Below are 21,340 nucleotides of genomic sequence, written 5' to 3'. Positions count from 1 at the left end.
TATTTTTGGTCTTTTTGGGATTACAACCCATTTTAACCTGTTATACAAAAATTGTCTCGCTCTGTTTCTCGAAATGAAAACACTAAATTCAGTTAAAATTTTCAAAATTTGGTTTATGGAGCAATATTAAACCAGTATGTTTAAGGCCTAAATATTTCATCCAAAAATTCTGTCGGTCGGTCGGTCTAATATGATCTTTTGCGATTCCTTGGCTGTTAAAAATTTCTATCGGTATCTTTGATACAAATGACTTTGATTTTGTCCTTCAATAATATATTTTTCATTGGTTATTATCATAACTTTCACGATAGATTAGAGGATATGAAATTGTGTGTTCCAAAAGGCAAATTTTGTCTCGGTGCAAAATGCTTTATTTGCACTCGATGTCATAAATAACTATATTTAGCTATACTAGCTATAATAATACACGCGCGTGCGAATAGCCATTTTACATTGGATTTGACTATTCGTACGCATCCACATTTTAACTCAACTCAAAACGATTCCATTTTGTCGTTATAGCGTTATTTGTTGGCTGAAAACTTCAATTTAACATGTTTTTTGCGTTTAAAATGTATGTACGTTTAAAAATATTTTGAGATCAGAATTACCTCGAAATATTCAAAGAAAATTTTCGAAAGGGTCACAATAAAAATTCGTACATCCTAGGGAATTTTTCCTTTTAACGACTTAATGTAAACGAGTTTGATGATACTAACTAATTTAGCCTCCTACGAAAATTAGCGCAAGATGGCATTGTAATGTTTTTCATATTGGCACATTCATTGTTCTACTTTGGAACACACCATTTTTTGGTAGAATAAAGCGAAAAGCGTTTTGGAACATTTGAATTTACAATGGAACAGCTGTATTATATATTGGAAAATATGGTGTTCGATATTGGAACAAAAAGATTTTTTTTTTGGAACGTTTGAATTTTTATTGGAACATTTTAAAGCTGACAATATCAAAATGTCTTAAACTTCAATATTGAACAGAAAAAAAATTTTCTTCCGAAATTTTAAATCAAAATCGGACAAAGTTCTATATAGTGCACTGGCTTTGTATGATCAATATATGATTATCTGGACGAGCGCTGCGAAATTCAAGATTGTTTTGGGTGGCGACTGAAGAATCTTTTTATTGCTCAGGTTTAATTTTGATCACTCTAGCTCACTTTTTATCACTCCTTTTGGGCCATTAATCGTAAATAATAATTCTGTTCTGTCCAAATTTTGAACCCATGACAATAAAACCAATTGCTCATGAAGCAACATCTCTAACCATCACGTAATTTTCCGTACATAGGGTTAAATGTATGTGGAACGTAGTTCTGTGTTTTCCATTTCAAAAGTTCACTTTTCGCTGGTGGTTGCAAACAACCTTGTATGTAACCTCATTTCGCAACTTTTTGCATAAATTACTATTTCGAGTCTTACGAGTATACGCTATTCGCACTCGAAATCGAGCGCCCATGTAAAATACGAATATGATTTTCGCGCGTGCGAATAGTTAAATCCAATGTGAAATGACTATTCGCACGCACGTTCGAATAGTCTTCTACAGTGTGAAATGGCTATTCGCACGCGCGTGCGAATAGTCAATTACAATAGGAATGGCTATTCGCACGCGCGTGCGAATAGCATTAGCCATAATAATATTTGTATCCAAAGTGATTTTTTTGATGAAAAATGAAAATATGTCGACGTGAATGTGGTCGTGGTGATAGATTCAAGCTATATTTTCATTGTAAAATTTTTACTTCAATTCTATCCGTACACATAACGAGCTCTTTTCGACCATTATTTAAAAAGTACCATCAACCAAACCAAATGTAAATTTATCCCACTTATCGTTCGTTTTTATAGAGAGTCTATCGAAATATTTCGCTATTAAGTTCTCTTGTCGAATAGTATTATAGCTTTTAATGTCAGTGCAGACTTGAAAAATTATTATTTCGCATTAATCCAATTTTGACAATAACATGTTGTAGTTTTCCGAACGGTGGTGTGGTTGGATTGTTATAATTTCTCTTGAAAACAATCGACGCTCACCATCGCTATAATCATTTATCAAAATGTTAATCTTATCCAACAGGTAACCATCGAGTCGAATATGGATACACTTTACTGGTGTAAAATATTACGCGCCCCAATTCTCCAAGATAAACATCACATTATTGGCTATGAAGCGTTGCTGACAAAAGAGAAAAGGTAGAGTATATTATATAACGAGACTATAACTTCGATTTTGAACACAGACTGGCTTAAAACGTTACATCGACAATTCTATTGTAAAAATTGCAGCACTAAAAAATCTATCGTACACCACATGACACTTTTCGAATGTTCATATCCGGGTTCAGACCCGCTCTCCTGGGATGTTTGGGCGAAGAGCAACGGTGCCGTTTGCAACAGTAATTTGCTGACACCGCGAGACTGGGATGCTTGTGTGACACCAGTAGCTGTTTGGGCGGTTGGATCGACAGGTAAAACCAACGTACTCCAAGAAAAGGCACAAGAACAGAGAACAGATTTTTTTAACGGTCATTTGGCCTCTTTTTTTTATGGAACGTTCGTAATGCAAAGGCAACATAAACCAACATATACCAACATAAAAAATGAATTTATGAAATTTAATTCTGTTCTCGTGCCTATTATTGGAGTGCGTTGGTAGAACTGATTACTAATTGTAGTTTATGATAGAAGCATGGAGTGTAGAGAGAGAGAGAGAGAGAGAGAGATAAAATGAAATTGTTTGTTTCATTGTATTGCATTCAAGACTTGACAGCATAGATTTCCATTGGTGATTTTCGCTTAGCGACTACTTTATTGACATGAGACTTACTTGTCTGCACGAGGAACGTGCAACGTTGAATGACTTGTTATCATATTCAACTTCATTAAATATAAAAACATGAATAGAAAACCAAGTAAAAGTGGCAAAGTCAGTCCTTTGTAGTGGAGAACCATAACGCAACGTGTGATTGGCATTTTTGTTATATATTTTAGTCCTAAGATAACATTCGTTCAATAAACATTACGGCACATTATAACATACAGTATAATAAGAGATGTGACACCCCTCTAACTAAAGGTGTTATCGTAAAGCTGCAATCGCAGTTCACCGTTTTGGGTCTCCGTTTAAAAAATGCACATGCGCAGAGAGATAATTCTCTCTGAGCGCATGCGCAATATCTAAATGGAGACCCAAAACGGTGAACTGCCATTGCAGCTTAAATCTACTTAACAGTGTATGCGAAAAACTAATTACCTTGCCAGACTCCTGAGATCACAAGCTACACACTGGCATTTTGTTTGATCGAAATCCATCGCGTAAAAAATTTCATTTTTCCCAATGTGGCGGTTGTCAAACTCATCCGACTTATACTCGATATACGGAATATATGAAGATATACTCGATATACGAGCGTATATCGAGTATAAATAAAATGAAAGGAATTCTCCTTAGTTTTTTTTGGGCATTTGTCTATTTCAATTCTCGGTTGGTACAATTTTCCTTGGGTCTAGTGCTGAAAAAATCAACATACTATTTCCTATTATGGTTTGTTTACATGATTGGCCATAATAAATTTCTCATCATTTTGGTGGCTTTGACGAATATTTTAGGCCAACCGCTAAGCGAACTGTCAAAAAAACACAAGAAGCCGAAAATTTAATACCATTTTTCACAAAAAAAAAATTCCTATACCTCACGAGTTCTTAAACGAGCTGGGGATCGTGCAAATCTATTTTTCGCAATTACTTTACAAATTTTTCAGGTCGGTAGCCTAATTATTTCGGTAAAACTAAAAATTTGTTTTTGGATTAAATGGATTAAATGGATTAAATGGATTTAATGGATTAAATGGATTAAATGGAAGTGCGTCACCCCTCGCAAGAAGCACATTTCCGCACAAAATTTGTATTAAATCACATCGAAATCACCGAAATTATTTCAAATTTCACAACTAACACTAAATTTTTGTGGTGGTGATTTGACGTTTCTAAAACAATACTCATGTTACGATTCAAGGCTGTATACTTTGGGATATATGTTTGTTCCAAATAGCTGTAAGCCCGAACTTTGACAATACGAACGCCGACGATTTCATCCACAGAGATGAACATAGCCTAAACGTCAACAAATTTCTTTGAAATTTTTTCGTTAAAATTTTCGTCAACCTGAAAGTTGAGGTCAAGTTGCCTTCTGTGGATGAAACTTGACATTTCGAAATGACCTTGGAACAAACCTATATACAGCCTTGGCTACGATTAACGACTTTAATGACGATTTTCTTCGTTAAATCGTATTTGACTAAGTTCACGTTCACAGTGGATGTGATTTGGGTGTGAAATTGAGTGGGAAGTGCTATTTTCATAGATTTTCTTTTTATAAAATCTTTTAAATGAGACAATATTTTGAGAATGCCCGATATACGAGTTTCTTATTTTTCGTGTTTGGGGCCGTCCATAAAGGACGTCCGCGTTTTCTACTGGATTTTCCCTCTTTGTCACACTAATGTCCGTTTTCGAATACACCCCCCCCCCCCGGAGGACGTCCACTTTTAGTTAAAAACGAATTTTCTTAATTCGAAAAATATGAAGCAAAACTTCACTTCGATTATCCTTTGTTCAACCTAACAAGTATTTGTTTAAATTAACAAAATTGTAATTATGCAAAAATCTGCGTTATTGACGCCTGGAAATATTTGCTGGAATGATGGATAATTATTTTGATTATCGATAGTTACCATACCATACCATACACTTCAATACTGGACAAAAGAAGGTATTCCCTAGTTCGAACCATCAAACCTCCCACTTAGAAGCACGATTTTCGTAACTTTAACATAAATGTGTCACGCATACACTCCAAATTAAATCGCAATTTCGTTTCAACTGGTTTGATTTTCTTTAAGTTATATTCGGAGAAGAGACGTACTGCAGCCGTGCATCGGAGTCGCAGTGATGATGGAAAAACTGTCGGTTTCTCACACAAAGTTGCTCCTCCGTCACACCTTTGCTAAACTCATTTAATTGCACCGATGCGCCGATGCACTGATTTTTTTTTAAGTAATGAAACTATACAGAAACTTCAAGAAATAAAGTAGACGTCCGGATTTCGTTATACCCCCCTCCCCCCTGGTCACAACGAGTCCGTTTTTAGCCAACACCCCCTCCCCCCTAAGCGCGGACGTCCTTTATGGACGGCCCCTTTTTGCTAATATGTGACAAAAAATCGATCCGTCCCTATCTTATTCTGCTTCAAAGGTTGGCTGTGGGTTAAAGGCTTCATAAGACTGATATGTAAAGTATTTAACTTCTCCCAAGTGGTGCACATGCGAAGTGAAATTATCTTTCTAAATAAAACCATTTCCTTTATTTGTAGGACAATTTCTGCCACACCATGTTGGCATTCCAATGGGAGGTCAAATTGGTGCTAAATATTATATGCTCGAAATTCACTACGATAATCCAAGTGGAAAGAGAAGTAAATATTAAAAATTCACACTACGCAAATTAACATTTTGAATTTTTATTATTATTTTAAAATATTCAAGTCATTGATCACTCTGGTTTTCGAATACATTACACCAGACGATTGCGAGAGTACGATGGTGGAATGATGATAAGTGGTGTATCCGTGAGTGACACCCAAATGATACCTCCCCAGCAAAAACTATACAGAAGTGTTGGCATATGCGGCACATCATGCACTAAATCGGTAAGCTACTGAAAAGCCGCATGGCATCGTCACTTGAATTAATTAAATTATTTATTTTGCATTGCAATACGTTCCGTCTGTGTCGCAACAGTTATTTCCAGACGATGGTATAAAAATTGTATCAGCAACATTGCATTCACATGTGGCTGGACGTAAAATGAAATTAAGACACGTTCGGGATGGGATCGAGTTAGACCGTATTGTTGAAGATGATAATTATGATTTTAATTATCAACAATTCAGGCAGCTGTCTAATGAAACGGTTGTATTGCCGGGGGATTATATGATTACGGACTGTGCTTATGAGGTAAATTCATTAATTGCAACGGCAATGACTGGCAAAGCATATTGGATTCAACGATTGTGGTGATTGTGAAAACAGGCGGCTGACCAAACCAATTTTACTCAACAGACAATGAACCGTAAACATCCCACATTTGGCGGATATTCCACGAAGCAGGAAATGTGTCTGTCGTTCTTAACATACTATCCGAAAATTGATTTGGCTGGTTGTTATTCCATGACCCCGGTTAAAGAGTTTTTCGAAACTTTCGGTGTGTACGAGTTCTACTCCATGAATATGACGGACGTTGAAAATTTGTTTCTGTACAATGGGTGAGTACTTTTTGTAAGTCAATACCACTCTCAATTAATTCGATGAGAGAGATTAGAGTAGATTCGTGTGATATTTTCAGGTTCACTACCAAAAATGTTTAGACCCGTACGAAGTACTGGGGTCTTATAGGTTTACGCATACGTTTGTAACACGTCGAATTGGACTCCCTGAGTAAGGGGAAACCTATTGTGGTTGTCTAGAGATGCCAAATCCGCGAAAAAAAATGTCCGTCTGTCTGTCCGTCTGTCCGTCTGTCTGTCTGCACGATAACTTGAGTAAAACGCATCCGATTTTGAAAATTCTTTTTTTTCCCGTTTGGTAATGTCAAAAGACAGGCTAAGGTCGAAGATGAGTGATTTTGGATCGACCCCTCCCGAGCTGTGGCCCAATAAGTGCTTTACGGTTTTTCGAAGATATCTCCGGACATTTAAACGTTAAACTTGTAAGTGATACGTCAAATAAAAGGTATTTACAATACCGATCGACAAAAAAAAAGTTTATGGAAATCGGATGACCGACTCGTGAGTTAGACCCCTTGGTGTGGAACAGGCACAGGGCGGCAAGCAGTTTTTGCTTGTAGGTCGGCCACATTTCAACATATTTCGTCTGTTTTAGCTTTATTAGATAGGTATTGACCGTACCAATCAGGGAAAAAAATTTTTTGATTGAAATTATGTTCTCCGGAGCGTGAGCTATGTCTCTTGGAGTGAGCTCTTATCTGGCTACTCGGAAGTACAGTGAACGTGGTGTATTTTGACAATATCTCGAGTAAATTTTGACCGAATTTCATGAATTTTTTTTTGTTTGAAAGGTATTAACGAATGTAAAGCGTCTGTACTATTTCCGGTCTCCTAACAAAATGGCTGCCGGCGGCCATATTGGATTTTAGTAAAATTGAAGTATCTTGGGGAAAATGGTACTAAGAGAGTTTCTGTTAACATGGAAATAATGTGTTAAGTGTGAGGGGTTTCAGGGATTCCATATATGGACATCTATATATACCTATATACAGCTATATTGAGCTATATACAGGCATATAGAGCTATATACAGGCATATAGAGCTATATTATAGCATATTCCTCTGTGAAATGTTTATTTACAGTGAAATATAGGTAAATATAGCGGTATATAGCTGTTTAAATAGGAATTTATGAAATTTGACTTCGTACGGGGCTGTCTATATTGCCTCCGGCAATTTAATTGTATATGATAACAAGGCAAAGAGTGGATAATGTAAGTGATTTAAAAGGAAGAATAGTTTTTCAGCAGAGAAGAAAATGAAGTAAGAGAAATGAAGAGTTTCACATTAAAGGGTCGGCGTTAGCTATGTTTTTTTTTTATTTGGGGGACGGCGGAGCATATTTACAGCAACGTTTTGACTTCTCCCCCTTGGCTCCAACGGCACTTAAACTAGGCCATCTGGAATCTAGGAATCCATAAGAGTTCAACGAGCCGTTACTGCAGTTCAAAATTGGCCGAGATATTGAACTTCGAAATATTGATTTTTGTATTAAAATAAGCAAAATTTCGTTTTTTCAAATAACTGAAATCGCTTACGTTAGTTAGTTAGTTAGTTAGTTACTTAGTTCCTATGGAAAAGAGCAACTCCTAAACGTTTCTATAGATTTTCCTGAAATTTTCGTTATAGACTAAAAATGACCCAAAAATAAGAATGGAATTTTCAAAAGTTGGAAAAAACCCATTTCTTGGGAGCCAATTTGTATGTGTGTATGTGTGTTGTATATTTTGTTGCATGATATGGATGGTAATGTGGTGAATGGTGAGTAATGTTGTGGGATGTGTTTCTTGTTGGAAATTGTGTGGATCATTAAGTATTAACTTCCACTAGGTTGGTTCCTAAAATTTGTTATGACAGATGATTCCTCTGGAACTTCCATCGGATTTTTTGATGGATGTGGGTTATTTTCGATATAAATGAGGTGTTCCAAGGTCAGTTCCTAGATTTCGGGATGACAGATGATTACTCTGGCACTTCCTAACTTCAATCGGATTTTTTGATGGATTCGGTTTATTTTCGATATAAGTGAGGTGGTCCAAGATTGATTTCTAGATTTTGGGATTCAGACTGATTTCTCTAGAATTTTTTAATTTCCATAAGGTTTTTTGATGTTACCGAAACGACATACTTACAAAAGTTTTGATATCAGTCAAAAAACCCTTAAAGAGTAAATGTGACGCAAGTCCTTTATCTTACTTACAAAATAGCTGATATCGCTGAGGGTGACGCATTGTGCGCCGAACGCAAAAGTTTCATCAACAAAAATTGAAAATTGAAAAAAATTTGTGAAAGAATTAGGAAAATGGTTAAAAAATGGACTGAAATAATTTAAACGGAAGAAACCCGAATCATCTGCCACTTGTGACGCAAATTTCTTTTTGTAAAATTTTATTTCACAATTTTTTTGGGTCAATTTTTGTTGATGAAATTTTTGCGTACGGCGCACAGTGCGTCACCCTCAGCGATATCAGTTATTTTGTAAGTAAGATAAAGGACTTGCGTCACATTTACCCTTTAAGGGTTTTTTGACTGATTCGGTATTACGTTACAACAGATTCACAGTGTATCATGCATTGTCTACGTATGTACCATTGTTATCTCTTGTGAAATGAATTGCTAAGAGTAATTATACCTAGAGAGGAAATTCGTACGACGAAATGTGGTTACAACATTAGTTTGTATAAGGTACACATTTCGTATAATTTTACACCAACACATGTATGCCTTGACACTTCTGATAATTCAATTTGCTCTCTTAATTAAGAGGACCAATACAAATTTCACATTTGACGTTGGGACCATATACATGTAATTTTGTTTGAAAGGTATAATTACTCTTAGATCAGATTTAATTCGCATGCAATGATTCCATGCCAGTAGGTCTTCCTACTTGTATTCGTACACCAGCGAATTCGCTTGTGAACAGTTCAATAGAATAAAAATTTCAACTTTAAATAAATCAAGCCGTCTTGAACAACTTATCGTATTTTCTTTTATTATTTATGGAGGATATGTACGTATACTGCTGTTCAAAAAGATAATTCAATAAGCCCAGAGCCAAGGAATGCTTCACATTATTTTTACCGTCAGAAATTGTATCAACAATTCGAGAGGCCGAATGCAATACTAAGATGAAAATGTTTGTATGGCAATTTTGAGTTAGAGAACTAGGAAGGATCCTAATTAGTTAAAGAATTAGTGAGCTACACATCTCTGCTAGTTTACGTTATAGAGAATCCATCTATGGTGGCCTTATGATACACTAATATTCACGTAGGCTCTCTGTCTACTCGTTCCATAGCTTTTTAGCCCCGTACGAAGTACTGGGGGCTTATAAGATTAATATGCCGTTTGTAACACGTCGAATTGGAAGCAGACAGTAAGGGCAAAGCATTTGGTTATGTTCATAGATTACGAATCCGCAATAAAAACAAGGCATCAGAACAATCGGAGCGTTTGCTGCGACTTAGCCCCGTACGACCCGTAATCCTATTTCGTCCGTAACCATAATACGTCCGTAGCCGTAATACGCTCGGAACCCTAATACGTCTACAACCCTCTAATGCGTCTGTTACCAAAATGCAAGTCAAGTTGGGCATGGTCAAATTTACTGAAAGTGTTCATTTTTAAAATTGCGCATAGCGCAATTACGAAAGCCCGTACGAAGTACCTCTCAAATAAAGCCAACAATTTACGATATTATTTTAGAAACCCAACATTTTTTGCCAACTTTCTATTAGGTATTCAGTTATCTCTCCAATGAAACAAAAACTAGCAAAATCGGATGAGATTTACTCGATTTATGTGCAAAAAACACTTAGGGCCGAGTAGCGGCCTTAGTCCAAGGGCCCAAATTTGAAACTTTTTTCGCCACGTTCTTTTCGGTATTCAATTACCTTCCATAAAAAACTAAATCTAGCAAAATCGGATGAGATTTACTCGATTTATGTGCAAAAAACACTTAGGGCCGAGTGGCGGCCTTAGTCCAGGGGCCCAAATTTGAAACTTTTTTTGCCACGTTATTTTCGATATTCAATTACCTTCCATAAAAAACTAAGTCTAGCAAAATCGAATGAGATTTACTCGATTTATGTGCAAAAAAACCTTAGGGCCGAGTAGCGGCCTTAGTCCAAGGGCCCAAATTTGAAACTTTTTTCGCCACGTTATTTTAGGTATTCAATTCCCTTACATAAAAAACTAAATCTAGCAAAATCGGATGAGATTTCCTCGATTTATGTGCAAAAAACACTTAGGGCCGAGTAGCGGCCTTAGTCCAAGGGCCCAAATTTCAAACTTTTTTCGCCACGTTATTTTCGGTATTCAATTACCTTCCATAAAAAACTAAATCTAGCAAAATCGGATGAGATTTACTCGATTTATGTGCAAAAAACACTTAGGGCCGAGTAACGACCTTTGAGCCCTCCCAACAAGCCCGCGTTGCATCTTACCCAAAAACGTACGTGCGTATTTCGGTAGATATCGTCGAAAGACTGAAAAACACCTATAGGGCCCTAGCTCTGGAAGGGCCGACCCTACCATGCCCATTTTCGAACTTGACCTTACTTTTGTCGATACCAATCGGGGAAAAAAAGAATTTTGAAAAAAGGTTGTGATTTGCTCCAGCTAGAGGGGTCACGGACGGACGGACGGACATTTTTTTTATTGCGGATTCGTCATCTATTAACATAACCAAATGCTTTGCCCTTACTGTCTGCTTCCAATTCGACGTGTTACAAACGGCATATTAATCTTATAAGCCCCCAGTACTTCGTACGGGGCTAAAAATGTCCGTCCGTCCGTCCGTCCGTGACCCCTCTAGCTTGAGCAAATCACAACCTTTTTTCAAAATTCTTTTTTTCCCCGATTGGTATCGACAAAAGTAAGGTCAAGTTCGAAAATGGGCATAGTAGGGTCGGCCCTTCCAGAGCTAGGGCCCTATAGGTGTTTTTCAGTCTTTCGACGATATCTACCGAAATACGCACGCAATAGCTGCTTGTGATATATCAAATGAAAGGTATTGACGAGTAGAAGTTGCTGAACATTGTTTTTGTGTAGGATGCAACGCGAGCTTGTTGGTAGGGCTGAAAGGTCGTTACTCGGCCCTAAGTGTTTTTTCCACATAAATCGAGTAATCATCCGATTTTGCCAGATTTAGTTTTTTATGGAAGGTAATTGAATACCGAAAAGAACGTGTCGAAAAAAGTTTCAAATTTGGGCCCTTGGACTAAGGCCGCTACTCGGCCCTAAGTGTTTTTTGCACATAAATCGAGTAAATCTTATCCGATTTTGCTAGATTTAGTTTTTTATGGAAGGTAATTGAATACCGAAAAGAACGTGGCGAAAAAAGTTTCAAATTTGGGCCCTTGGACTAAGGCCGCTACTCGGCCCTAAGTGTTTTTTGCACATAAATCGAGTAAATCTCATCCGATTTTGCTAGATTTTGTTTCATTTGAGAGATAATTGAATGCCGAATAGAATGATGGCAAAAAAAAGTTTCAAATTTGGGCCTTTGGACTAAGGCCGCTACTCGGCCCTAAGTGTTTTTTGCACATAAATCGAGTAAATCTCATCCGATTTTGCTAGATTTAGTTTTTTATGGAATCTAATTGAATACCGAAAAGAACGTGGCGAAAAAAGTTTCAAATTTGGGCCCTTGGACTAAGGCCGCTACTCGGCCCTAAGTGTTTTTTGCACATAAATCGAGTAAATCTTATCCGATTTTGCTAGATTTAGTTTTTTATGGAAAGTAATTGAATACCGAAAAGAACGTGGCGAAAAAAGTTTCAAATTTGGGCCCTTGGACTAAGGCCGCTACTCGGCCCTAAGTGTTTTTTGCACATAAATCGAGTAAATCTCATCCGATTTTGCTAGATTTAGTTTTTTATGGAATCTAATTGAATACCGAAAAGAACGTGGCGAAAAAAGTTTCAAATTTGGGCCATTGGACTAAGGCCGCTACTCTGCCCTAAGTGTTTTTTGTACATAGATCGAGTAAATCTTATCCGATTTTGCTAGATTTAGTTTTTTATGGAAGGTAATTGAATACCGAAAAGAACGTGGCGAAAAAAGTTTCAAATTTGGGCCCTTGGACTAAGGCCGCTACTCGGCCCTAAGTGTTTTTTGCACATAAATCGAGTAAATCTTATCCGATTTTGCTAGATTTAGTTTTTTATGGAAGGTAATTGAATACCGAAAAGAACGTGGCGAAAAAAGTTTCAAATTTGGGCCCTTGGACTAAGGCCGCTACTCGGCCCTAAGTATTTTTTGCACATAAATCGAGTAAATCTCATCCGATTTTGCTAGATTTAGTTTTTTATGGAAGGTAATTGAATACCGAAAAGAACGTGGCGAAAAAAGTTTCAAATTTGGGCCCTTGGACTAAGGCCGCTATTCGGCCCTAAGTGTTTTCTGTACATAAATCGAGTAAATCTTATCCGATTTTGCTAGATTTAGTTTTTTATGGAAGGTAATTGAATACCGAAAAGAACGTGGCGAAAAAAGTTTCAAATTTGGGCCCTTGGACTAAGGCCGCTATTCGGCCCTAAGTGTTTTTTGCAAATAAATCGAGTAAATCTCATCCGATTTTGCTAGTTTTGGTTTCATTTGAGAGATAATTGAATACCCAATAGAAAATAATATCGTAAATTGTTGGTTTTATTTGAGAGGTACTTCGTACGGGCTTTCGTAATTGCACTATGCGCAATTTTAAAAATGAACACTTTCAGTAAATTTGACCATGCCCAACTTGACTTGCATTTTGGTAACAGACGCATTAGAGGGTTGTAGACGTATTAGGGTTCCGGGCGTATTACGGCTACGGACGTATTATGGTTACGAACGAAATAGGATTACGGGTCGTACGGAGCTAAGTCGCAGCAAACGCTCCGACTGTTCTGATGCCTTGTTTTCAGTCAAGACATACATGAGAATAAGTCCAAGGCTGTATACTTTGGGGAGGTAACGCAGATCGCCATTTTATTAGATACGCAGGAACACACCTTTTCCATACAAACAAATTCAATTTTGGTGAATTTTTTGTATGAAACGTGGTGTGTAACCCGCGTTTATGCATCTGCGTGACCTCCCCAAAGTATACAGCCTTGAATAAATCACCATCTACATAGCAATGCTACTAGCTCGAACACTCATTCTATCAACGTCAAAATAGCCTCCAAATTTCAAATATGTATGCAGGGCCGGATTAGCATTTACAGCGCCCTGGGCAACGAGCCTTGCAGCGCCGCATGAAAAATTTATTAAAGAAATTGTTTCCTACATTGTCAACCATTGGGCGGGACATATTGCAAGAAGGACAGACGAACGTCGGACCAAAAAGATCATGAACTGGCGACCATATAAAAGACGAGCTATAGGTAGACCACCAGAGAGATGGACAAACGGAATTAAGAATATTGCAGGTACAAACTGGCAGCAAATGGCAATGGATCGTACGAAATGGAAAGAAGTTGGAGAGGCCTACATCCAGCAGTGGATAGAAACAGGCTGAAAAAGAAGAGAAGAAGATTGTCAACCAAATCAAATAAAATGTTTTCTTGAGGAAACTCAAGAATATTATTTTCTAAGTAATGTGTAGTTAGAAACGGCGAGCGAGGCGAGGTGGCAAGCTTATGATAACATATAACCATATATGAATGATTGATATATGATATAACCAGAGTTTTCGTGATTAATTCGCAAAACTTTCCCACAAACAAAAATCAAGTAAAGTTATAAAAAGGTTTCGCTCGTATTTTTCGGGATTTTAAGTTTGAAGTTTGTAGAATGAATCCGAAACAATTTTTTCTTGAAATTCTTCTTGAAGAACAAATCAAATCAAACAAATTTATTTAGCAAGTAGCTATTTTCAAATACAAAGTTCCAATACAATTCAAATTTACATCACAATTCTATAGTTTCATTCAGGTGTTCTTTCAATTTACACTCGAATGTCCTCTCATTATTCTCACTTTTCACTTCCCTTGGAAGATCGTTAGAACATGAACGCGTTGTGAGGAAAAACCAAGAAAACAAGGCATCAGAACAGTCGGAGCGTTTGCTACGACTGAGCCCCGTACGACCCCGTAAACCTATTTAGCCCGAAACCATTATACGTCCATAGCCCTAATAAGCCCGTAACCCTTATTCGTCCTATATCAAAATGCTTCCGTAACCTTATTGCGTACTTGACATCATTGTCTATTTTTGCAAATTGTAAACTGTAAGCGTTCATCTTTAAAATTGCGCTTAGCGCAATTACAAAAGCCCGTACGAAGTACTTCTCAAGTATAAAACAAAAGTTTACGATGTAATCTTAGGAATCCGAATTTACAACTTTTTTTTATCCCAATTTTCTTTCGGTATTGAATTATCTGTCAAACGAAACAAAAAGTAGCAAAATCTGATGAAATATACTCGATTTATGTGCAAAAAACACTTAGGGCCGAGCAGCGGCCTTAGTTCAAGGGCCCAAATTTGAAACTTTTTTCGCCACGTTCTTTTCGGTATTCAATTACCTTCCATAGAAAACTAAATCTAGCAAAATCGGATGAGATTTACTCGATTTATGTGCAAAAAACACTTAGGGCCAAGTAGTGGCCTTAGTCCAAGGGACCCAATTTGAAACTTTTTTCGCCACGTTCTTTTCGTTATTCAATTATCTCTCAAACGAAACGAAACAAAAACTAACAAAATCGGATGAGATTTACTCGATTTATGTGCAAAAAACACTTAGGGCCGAGTAGCGGCCTTAGTCCAATGGCCCAAATTTAAAACTTTTTTTGCCATCATTCTATTCGGCATTCAATTATCTCTCAAATGAAACAAAAACTAGCAAAATCGGATGAGATTTATTCGATTTATGTGCAAAAACTACTTAGGGCCGAGTAGCGGCCTTAGTCCAAGGGCCCAAATTTGAAACTTTTTTCGCAACGTTCTTTTCGGTATTCAATTACCTTTCATAAAAAACTAAATCTAGCAAAATCGGATGAGATTTACTCGATTTATGTGCAAAAAACCCTTAGGGCCGAGTAGCGGCCTTAGTCCAAGGACCCAAATTTGAAACTTTTTTTGCCATCATTCTATTCGGCATTCAATTATCTCTCAAATGAAACAAAAACTAGCAAAATCGGATGAGATTTATTCGATTTATGTGCAAAAACGACTTAGGTCCGAGTAGCGGCCTTAGTCCAAGGGCCCGAATTTGAAACTTTTTTCCCCACGTTTTTTTCGGTATTCACCTTTCATAAAAAACTAAATCTAGCAAAATCGGATGAGATTTACTCGATTTATGTGCAAAAAACTCTTAGGGCCGAATAACGACCTTTGAGCCATCCCAACAAGCCCACATTGCATCTTACCCAAAAACAATGTTCAGCAACTTTGTTCTACTTACCTTCTACCTCATTTGATATATCACTGGAAGACTGAAAAACACCTATAGGGCCCTAGCTCTGGAAGGGCCGGCCCTACCATGCCCATTTTCGAACTTGACCTTACTTTTGTCCATACCAATCGGGGAAAAAAAGAATTTTGAAAAAAGGTTGTGATTTACTCTAGCTAGAGGGGTCACGGACGGACGGACGGACATTTTTTTTATTGCGAATTTGTCATCTATGAACATAACCAAATGCTTTGCCCTTACTGGTTGCTTCCAATTCGACATGTTACAAACGGCATATTAATCTTATAAGCCCCCAGTACTTCGTACGGGGCTAAAAACGTGAATTTTTGACACAATATTTGTGATACTGTTACAGTTTCATTATATTGCGAGATTTACTCTACTTGGTAAGGCAACACACTGCTCCTAGCATGAACACTACTTTGACAAACGTCGAATTTGGAGGCTTTTGTGATGAGAGCTACCGCTTAAGATTGATTGTATTGTGTGTTTGAACTCACACAACTAAAACAAGTCACCTATCTTCACGAACGAAACGCAGTGCCTACTGTGACTTCATCAGCCTCCAAATATTTCTTATGTTCATGCTAGGAGCAGTGCGTTGGGTAAGGTCATGATTCGGAAAAACGACTTGCGTTGAAGCAATTTCAAGGATCTAGGACTCGGGATCCCAAAAGTATTGAAGTTTAGGGCACTCTAGAATGATCCTTTGTCTTCACTCTGAAAGTGTTAGATCTTGAAATTTAGGTAATTGGCCTTGGATTTCGACAAAAAAAAATCGCGAATATATGCCATGAACAATTTTCAATGGGCGGAAACGGATCTGTTCTGCAGCTTTTCCAGCTGCTTTATTTGTTCCAAACTCCCGTTGTCCGGCGATCATGAGTAGGTTTCAGCTCATGAGGAATTTACAATATTTTCGAAAATTCCTCATGAGCTAAAAGCTTTCCATCATCCGACTATCACCGGCGGCTGACGAAAATGAAGCAATGGAATGGTTATTGAAAATTATTTATAGTGTCTTCAGCCAGAAGCCTCAAAGTTCAACTTTTCTAAAGCAGGACCATCATAAAAACGCTTTAAATAACCAAATACGAACAGCCTTGGGTTAGTCGATGTGCGTGTATTATTCAAAAATATCAAGTTTGATGTATATATGCATTTCTTGTAGCTCACATTTACCCCAAGAATGTAATGTACAGACGCAAGCGAAGCGAGCGCGAATTTTTTTTAATCGACGTTGATTTGTGCATGACTTATGTTGAACGTAAAATGATTACACTGTCGAAAAAATTTAATTTCTCAGCGCCTCTATTTTCCCAGCGCCCTGGGCCGGGCCCACTTTGCCCATGGGTTAATCCGGCTCTGTATGTATGTGTGTACGATTGCATGTGTTGTGCGTTTTTATTCACACTAACAAATCATGACTTCTGTCTTTACGAAAGAAATGCATCGCCTATTAAGATAGCATTAGCCTCCAAATATTTCTTATGTTCATGCTAGTAGCAGAGCTGTGCCTACCAATCTGTGATATTATTTTCCTTTTCTGTTTCAGAAATATTCTTGATCTCATGCCAACTACAATTTTTCCAAATTTTCCACTCGGAGGTCACATAGACGATGAGAACAATAAGAAAGCCATTGAAGCACTACAAAATGCTAAGGAGTATAGCATCGTAACGGAGGACATACTTCAACAGGAATCAGTTTTAAGTAAGTTTCACAGACAATTTTTTCTATTACTGTAATTTTTACCATAACATAAGGACTGGAGAGGCAAAGCTGGTCTTCAATTTCAGTACCTAAAATCAAATTTTAATATTTTGTCTGACATGGCCCATTACTGACAAAATTATTGAAGTTATACCAACATATTTGACCACATTACCGAAATTTTTGACAAAAATTCCTAGTAATGGGCCTTGTTGCCTGCTACTGTTTCCTAGTTTGTTATACCAGTTCGTATTTAACTTTTCATGTGTGCGCTTGAGTTTTTGGATTAACTTAAATTAATCCCAATCTTAACAAAAAAACGTTTCCTTTATCTAACGCGCTGGGGATCGTTCTAATTTTATTAATTAGGGATCTAGGACGAAATGTCCCCAGACAAAAAAATCCGGGGAAAAAAACCCCGGACAAAATATCCCCAGACCTAAAATCCCTTAAAATACGGATCTAGGACGAAATATCCCCAGACAAAAAAATCCGGGGAAAAAAACCCCGGACAAAATATCCCCAGACCTAAAATCCCTTAAAATACTAGGACAAAAAAACCCGGATAAACTATCCCCTGACCGAAAAACCACAAATAAATAGAAATTCTTTCGTCCGTTATAAAAACACCTCAGTCAAAATTTCACCGAACATTCAAGGGGGGATCTTCCCCCTTGACCCCCCTAAGCGGGGACTGCCGCCCCTCGACCCCGCTTTTTTTTAAAAACCATTCGCAACATACAACAACAGTGATTTCAATTTGTTTATGTAGGATAAGGCGGTTTAACATGCGGCGCTTATTTTTATATTTCACTTCTGAACATACGGCAACAATCACTCAATTTTTTTTTGATGTAGCAGGGGGCTACCGCCCCCTGGATCCCCGCTTTTTTTGACATGCCTGCGGCGCTTATTTTTATATTTTACTTCTGAACATACGGCAACAATCACTCAAATTTTTTTAATGTAGCAGGGGGCTGCTGCCCCCTGGACCCCCGCTTTTTTGACATGCCTGCGGCGCTTATTTTTATATTTTACTTCTGAACATACGGCAACAATCACTCAAATTTTTTTTATGTAGCAGGGGGCTACCGCCCCCTGGACCCCCGCTTTTTTTAACATGCTTGCGGCGCTTATTTTCATATTTCACTTCTGAACATACGGCAACAATCACTCAAATTTTTTTTTTATGTAGCAGGGGGCTACCACCCCCTGGACCCCCGCTTTTTTTAACATGCCTGCGGCGCTTATTTTTATATTTCACTTCTAAACATTTGTAAATTCATGTCCTTCGAAGTACTTTACTTTTTTTCTAATTATCAACAAACTGACATTCACCAAACATGTTTGCTAAAATGATATACACAATGCGATTGATTTCAAAACAAACGACTATTGTCTTAATGACATTACACATGCAGCACTGACTGGTGGGTTCACAATGCTACATTTATTATCAGTACTTTCATCTGTTCAACATGCAGTAGTTATTATGTCCGAATTCTAGTGATCATTAAGACCGGGTTTTTTAAAACCGGGTTTTTTTGTACGGTATTTTGTCCATGGAGATATTTTGTCGGAGTTTATTTTGTCTGGAGATATTTCGTCTCAATGCCTGGTGAGAAAATAGAAAATTCCAACACGAATTGCCGCAAAGTTCGCCCTAGTTGGAATTTCCCATTTATCCCCTTGGTTAACAAATTTCTATTTCGTTTTTGATCAAAAAAAAATCCATCCTTTCTTTTTACATTTTCTCCTTGCAATTGAGTTTTCGATTAATTTTGTCGCATAACACTTTTTTTTCACCCTTACAGATAAATTGGTAATATCCGATCCTGTTGAATTCCATGATAGAACGTTTCTGGCTCATCTCAATCAATTACCATGGTCAGAACCACTGTTCACACGTAGAGTTGAGCAAACAATGTTGATGGGAAAACATATGACTTTCTGTCGTGTATCTAATGAAAGTTTATCGGTGGTAAGTTAATTTTATATAATACATGAGTCTTCTTCGCCCGTGTATCCTCCTTTATTTTATCGTACAGTTTTACACTGTTTGTTTTCTCTGTTTTAATACGCCAACGAAGAAAATAAATCGCAAAGACAATTCAATGTCTTCTCTTTGATCAAACAAATTTAAAACACTGTGAAGTGTTTGTATTTCATAGGAATTATCGTAACATCTTTATCATTCCATCAACACCGACAACATTATTCGGAATGATTTTTGTATTTTATTTTTAAAAAGGTCTGTCTACAATGTACCGCACAATACAACCATTATGGCTATAAACGAGTAAATATGAATTGGGGTGCTATGATTTCAGCAAATAAAAATTTTGGCTTTTGAAAAGTTTAATGCTACCAAATTGCTTTTAAGCATTACATAATTTAGAACCAAAGACGTAGATGTCGGAAGGGGCAAACGGAACATCGTTCTGCCATTCTATCCTCAAACGAATCCATTTTTGTGGAGAAGCCTATGAAATAATCTCTAAAGAATTTTCAAGATTGGATTTAAATTAAAGTTCGTTTGGCGCTCTTTACTTCAATCTGTTACTGGCCATTTAGAGAGACAGAATTATTTTGTTCTAATGTCAATTTTGACACTATACGTCGCTCTCTAAATAGTGGATTCTCTCCATATTGAATTTTACTGTCATTTACGGTCTTACTTAAGTAAGACTGTAAAGAAGCCACCGTTCATAAATGACATCAACGTTTGGAATATTAAAATACTGGTTCCCTGTATTGACAAAAAAATAGTTTAAACTGATCAACATCCACTCACGTTAAAATTTTTATTATTTTTTCTTTTCCGCAAAGCCATCGGAAATTATTCGATTTCCAAACTTTTCCAATTTGGTAAGGCCGGCCAGTCATTGTCCATACCAGCATTTAATGGAAACAATGTCAGCAAGCTGTTACCGATATCAATTTAATGGATATTTCATTATACTTACACTGGTGGTTATTTATCGATGACATATTGTTACGACGGTGGTATGAAAGCAGTGTCTAAATTTGTTGAAAGTTCTATTTTTAACCATTTTCGATTATTTGGTTTTTAACATCTAAGAGTTTTCGGATAGGTATTTAGTTTTAGTCGGACTACCAGTTAATTAATTTATATTTTATTTATTTACATATGATGATGGATTAGATTGTAATTGTAAAGTATTTCTCTCGTATGTATTTATACATTCACAACTATAACACTCGATTATTCCATTAATCAATTATCCCGAAATGTGAATAATGTGCTACAGCTCGCCTCTACGCTGTTGAAAAACTTCTTCGGCAAACTTTTGAAATTATTTAATAATTGAACTTCATACCAATTCGACTTTTGTTATTCATGCGAATATAACAGATACACTCCGGAACGTAAAATCGTACAGTGAAGCTGCTACCAAATTGTTAAATATATTTTTAAAACAAGGCATCAGAACAGTCGGAGCGTTTGCTGCGACTTAGCCCCGTACGACCCGTAATCCTATTTCGTCCGTAACCATAATACGTCCGTAGCCGTAATACGCCCGGAACCCTAATACGTCTACAACCCTCTAATGCGTCTGTTACCAAAATGCAAGTCAAGTTGGGCATGGTCAAATTTACTGAAAGTGTTCATTTTTAAAATTGCGCATAGCGCAATTACGAAAGCCCGTACGAAGTACCTCTCAAATAAAACCAACAATTTACGATAATATTTTAGAAACCCAAAATTGTTTGCCAACTTTCTATTGGGTATTCAATTATCTCTCAAATGAATCAAAAACTAGCAAAATCGGATGAGATTTACTCGATTTATGTGCAAAAAACACTTAGGGCCGAGTGGCGGCCTTAGTCCAAGGGCCCAAA

At 37.1% G+C, this 21,340-nt stretch overlaps 1 protein-coding gene across 1 annotated transcript in view; it reads left to right on the top strand.

Moving 5' to 3' along the window:
• LOC119075287 (MOXD1 homolog 1-like) overlaps positions 1–20,909 on the top strand; it is a 50,553-nt gene extending 29,644 nt beyond the window's left edge. The window contains exons 5-13 of the mRNA XM_037181675.1: positions 2,098–2,213; positions 2,307–2,488; positions 5,392–5,493; positions 5,564–5,727; positions 5,819–6,034; positions 6,140–6,342; positions 17,319–17,476; positions 19,291–19,457; positions 20,306–20,909. Coding sequence (XP_037037570.1) covers positions 2,098–2,213; positions 2,307–2,488; positions 5,392–5,493; positions 5,564–5,727; positions 5,819–6,034; positions 6,140–6,342; positions 17,319–17,476; positions 19,291–19,457; positions 20,306–20,464 — 1,467 coding nt within the window. The 3' untranslated portion in view covers positions 20,465–20,909. The remainder of the gene's footprint in view (positions 1–2,097; positions 2,214–2,306; positions 2,489–5,391; positions 5,494–5,563; positions 5,728–5,818; positions 6,035–6,139; positions 6,343–17,318; positions 17,477–19,290; positions 19,458–20,305) is intronic.
• The last annotated feature ends 431 nt before the right edge of the window (positions 20,910–21,340 follow it).

Source organism: Bradysia coprophila, unplaced genomic scaffold (assembly GCF_014529535.1).
Source record: "Bradysia coprophila strain Holo2 unplaced genomic scaffold, BU_Bcop_v1 contig_197, whole genome shotgun sequence".
NCBI lineage: Eukaryota > Metazoa > Arthropoda > Insecta > Diptera > Sciaridae > Bradysia > Bradysia coprophila.
The sequence above is the reverse complement of the archived record's forward strand: the minus strand, read 5'-3'. Positions and strand labels throughout refer to the sequence as shown.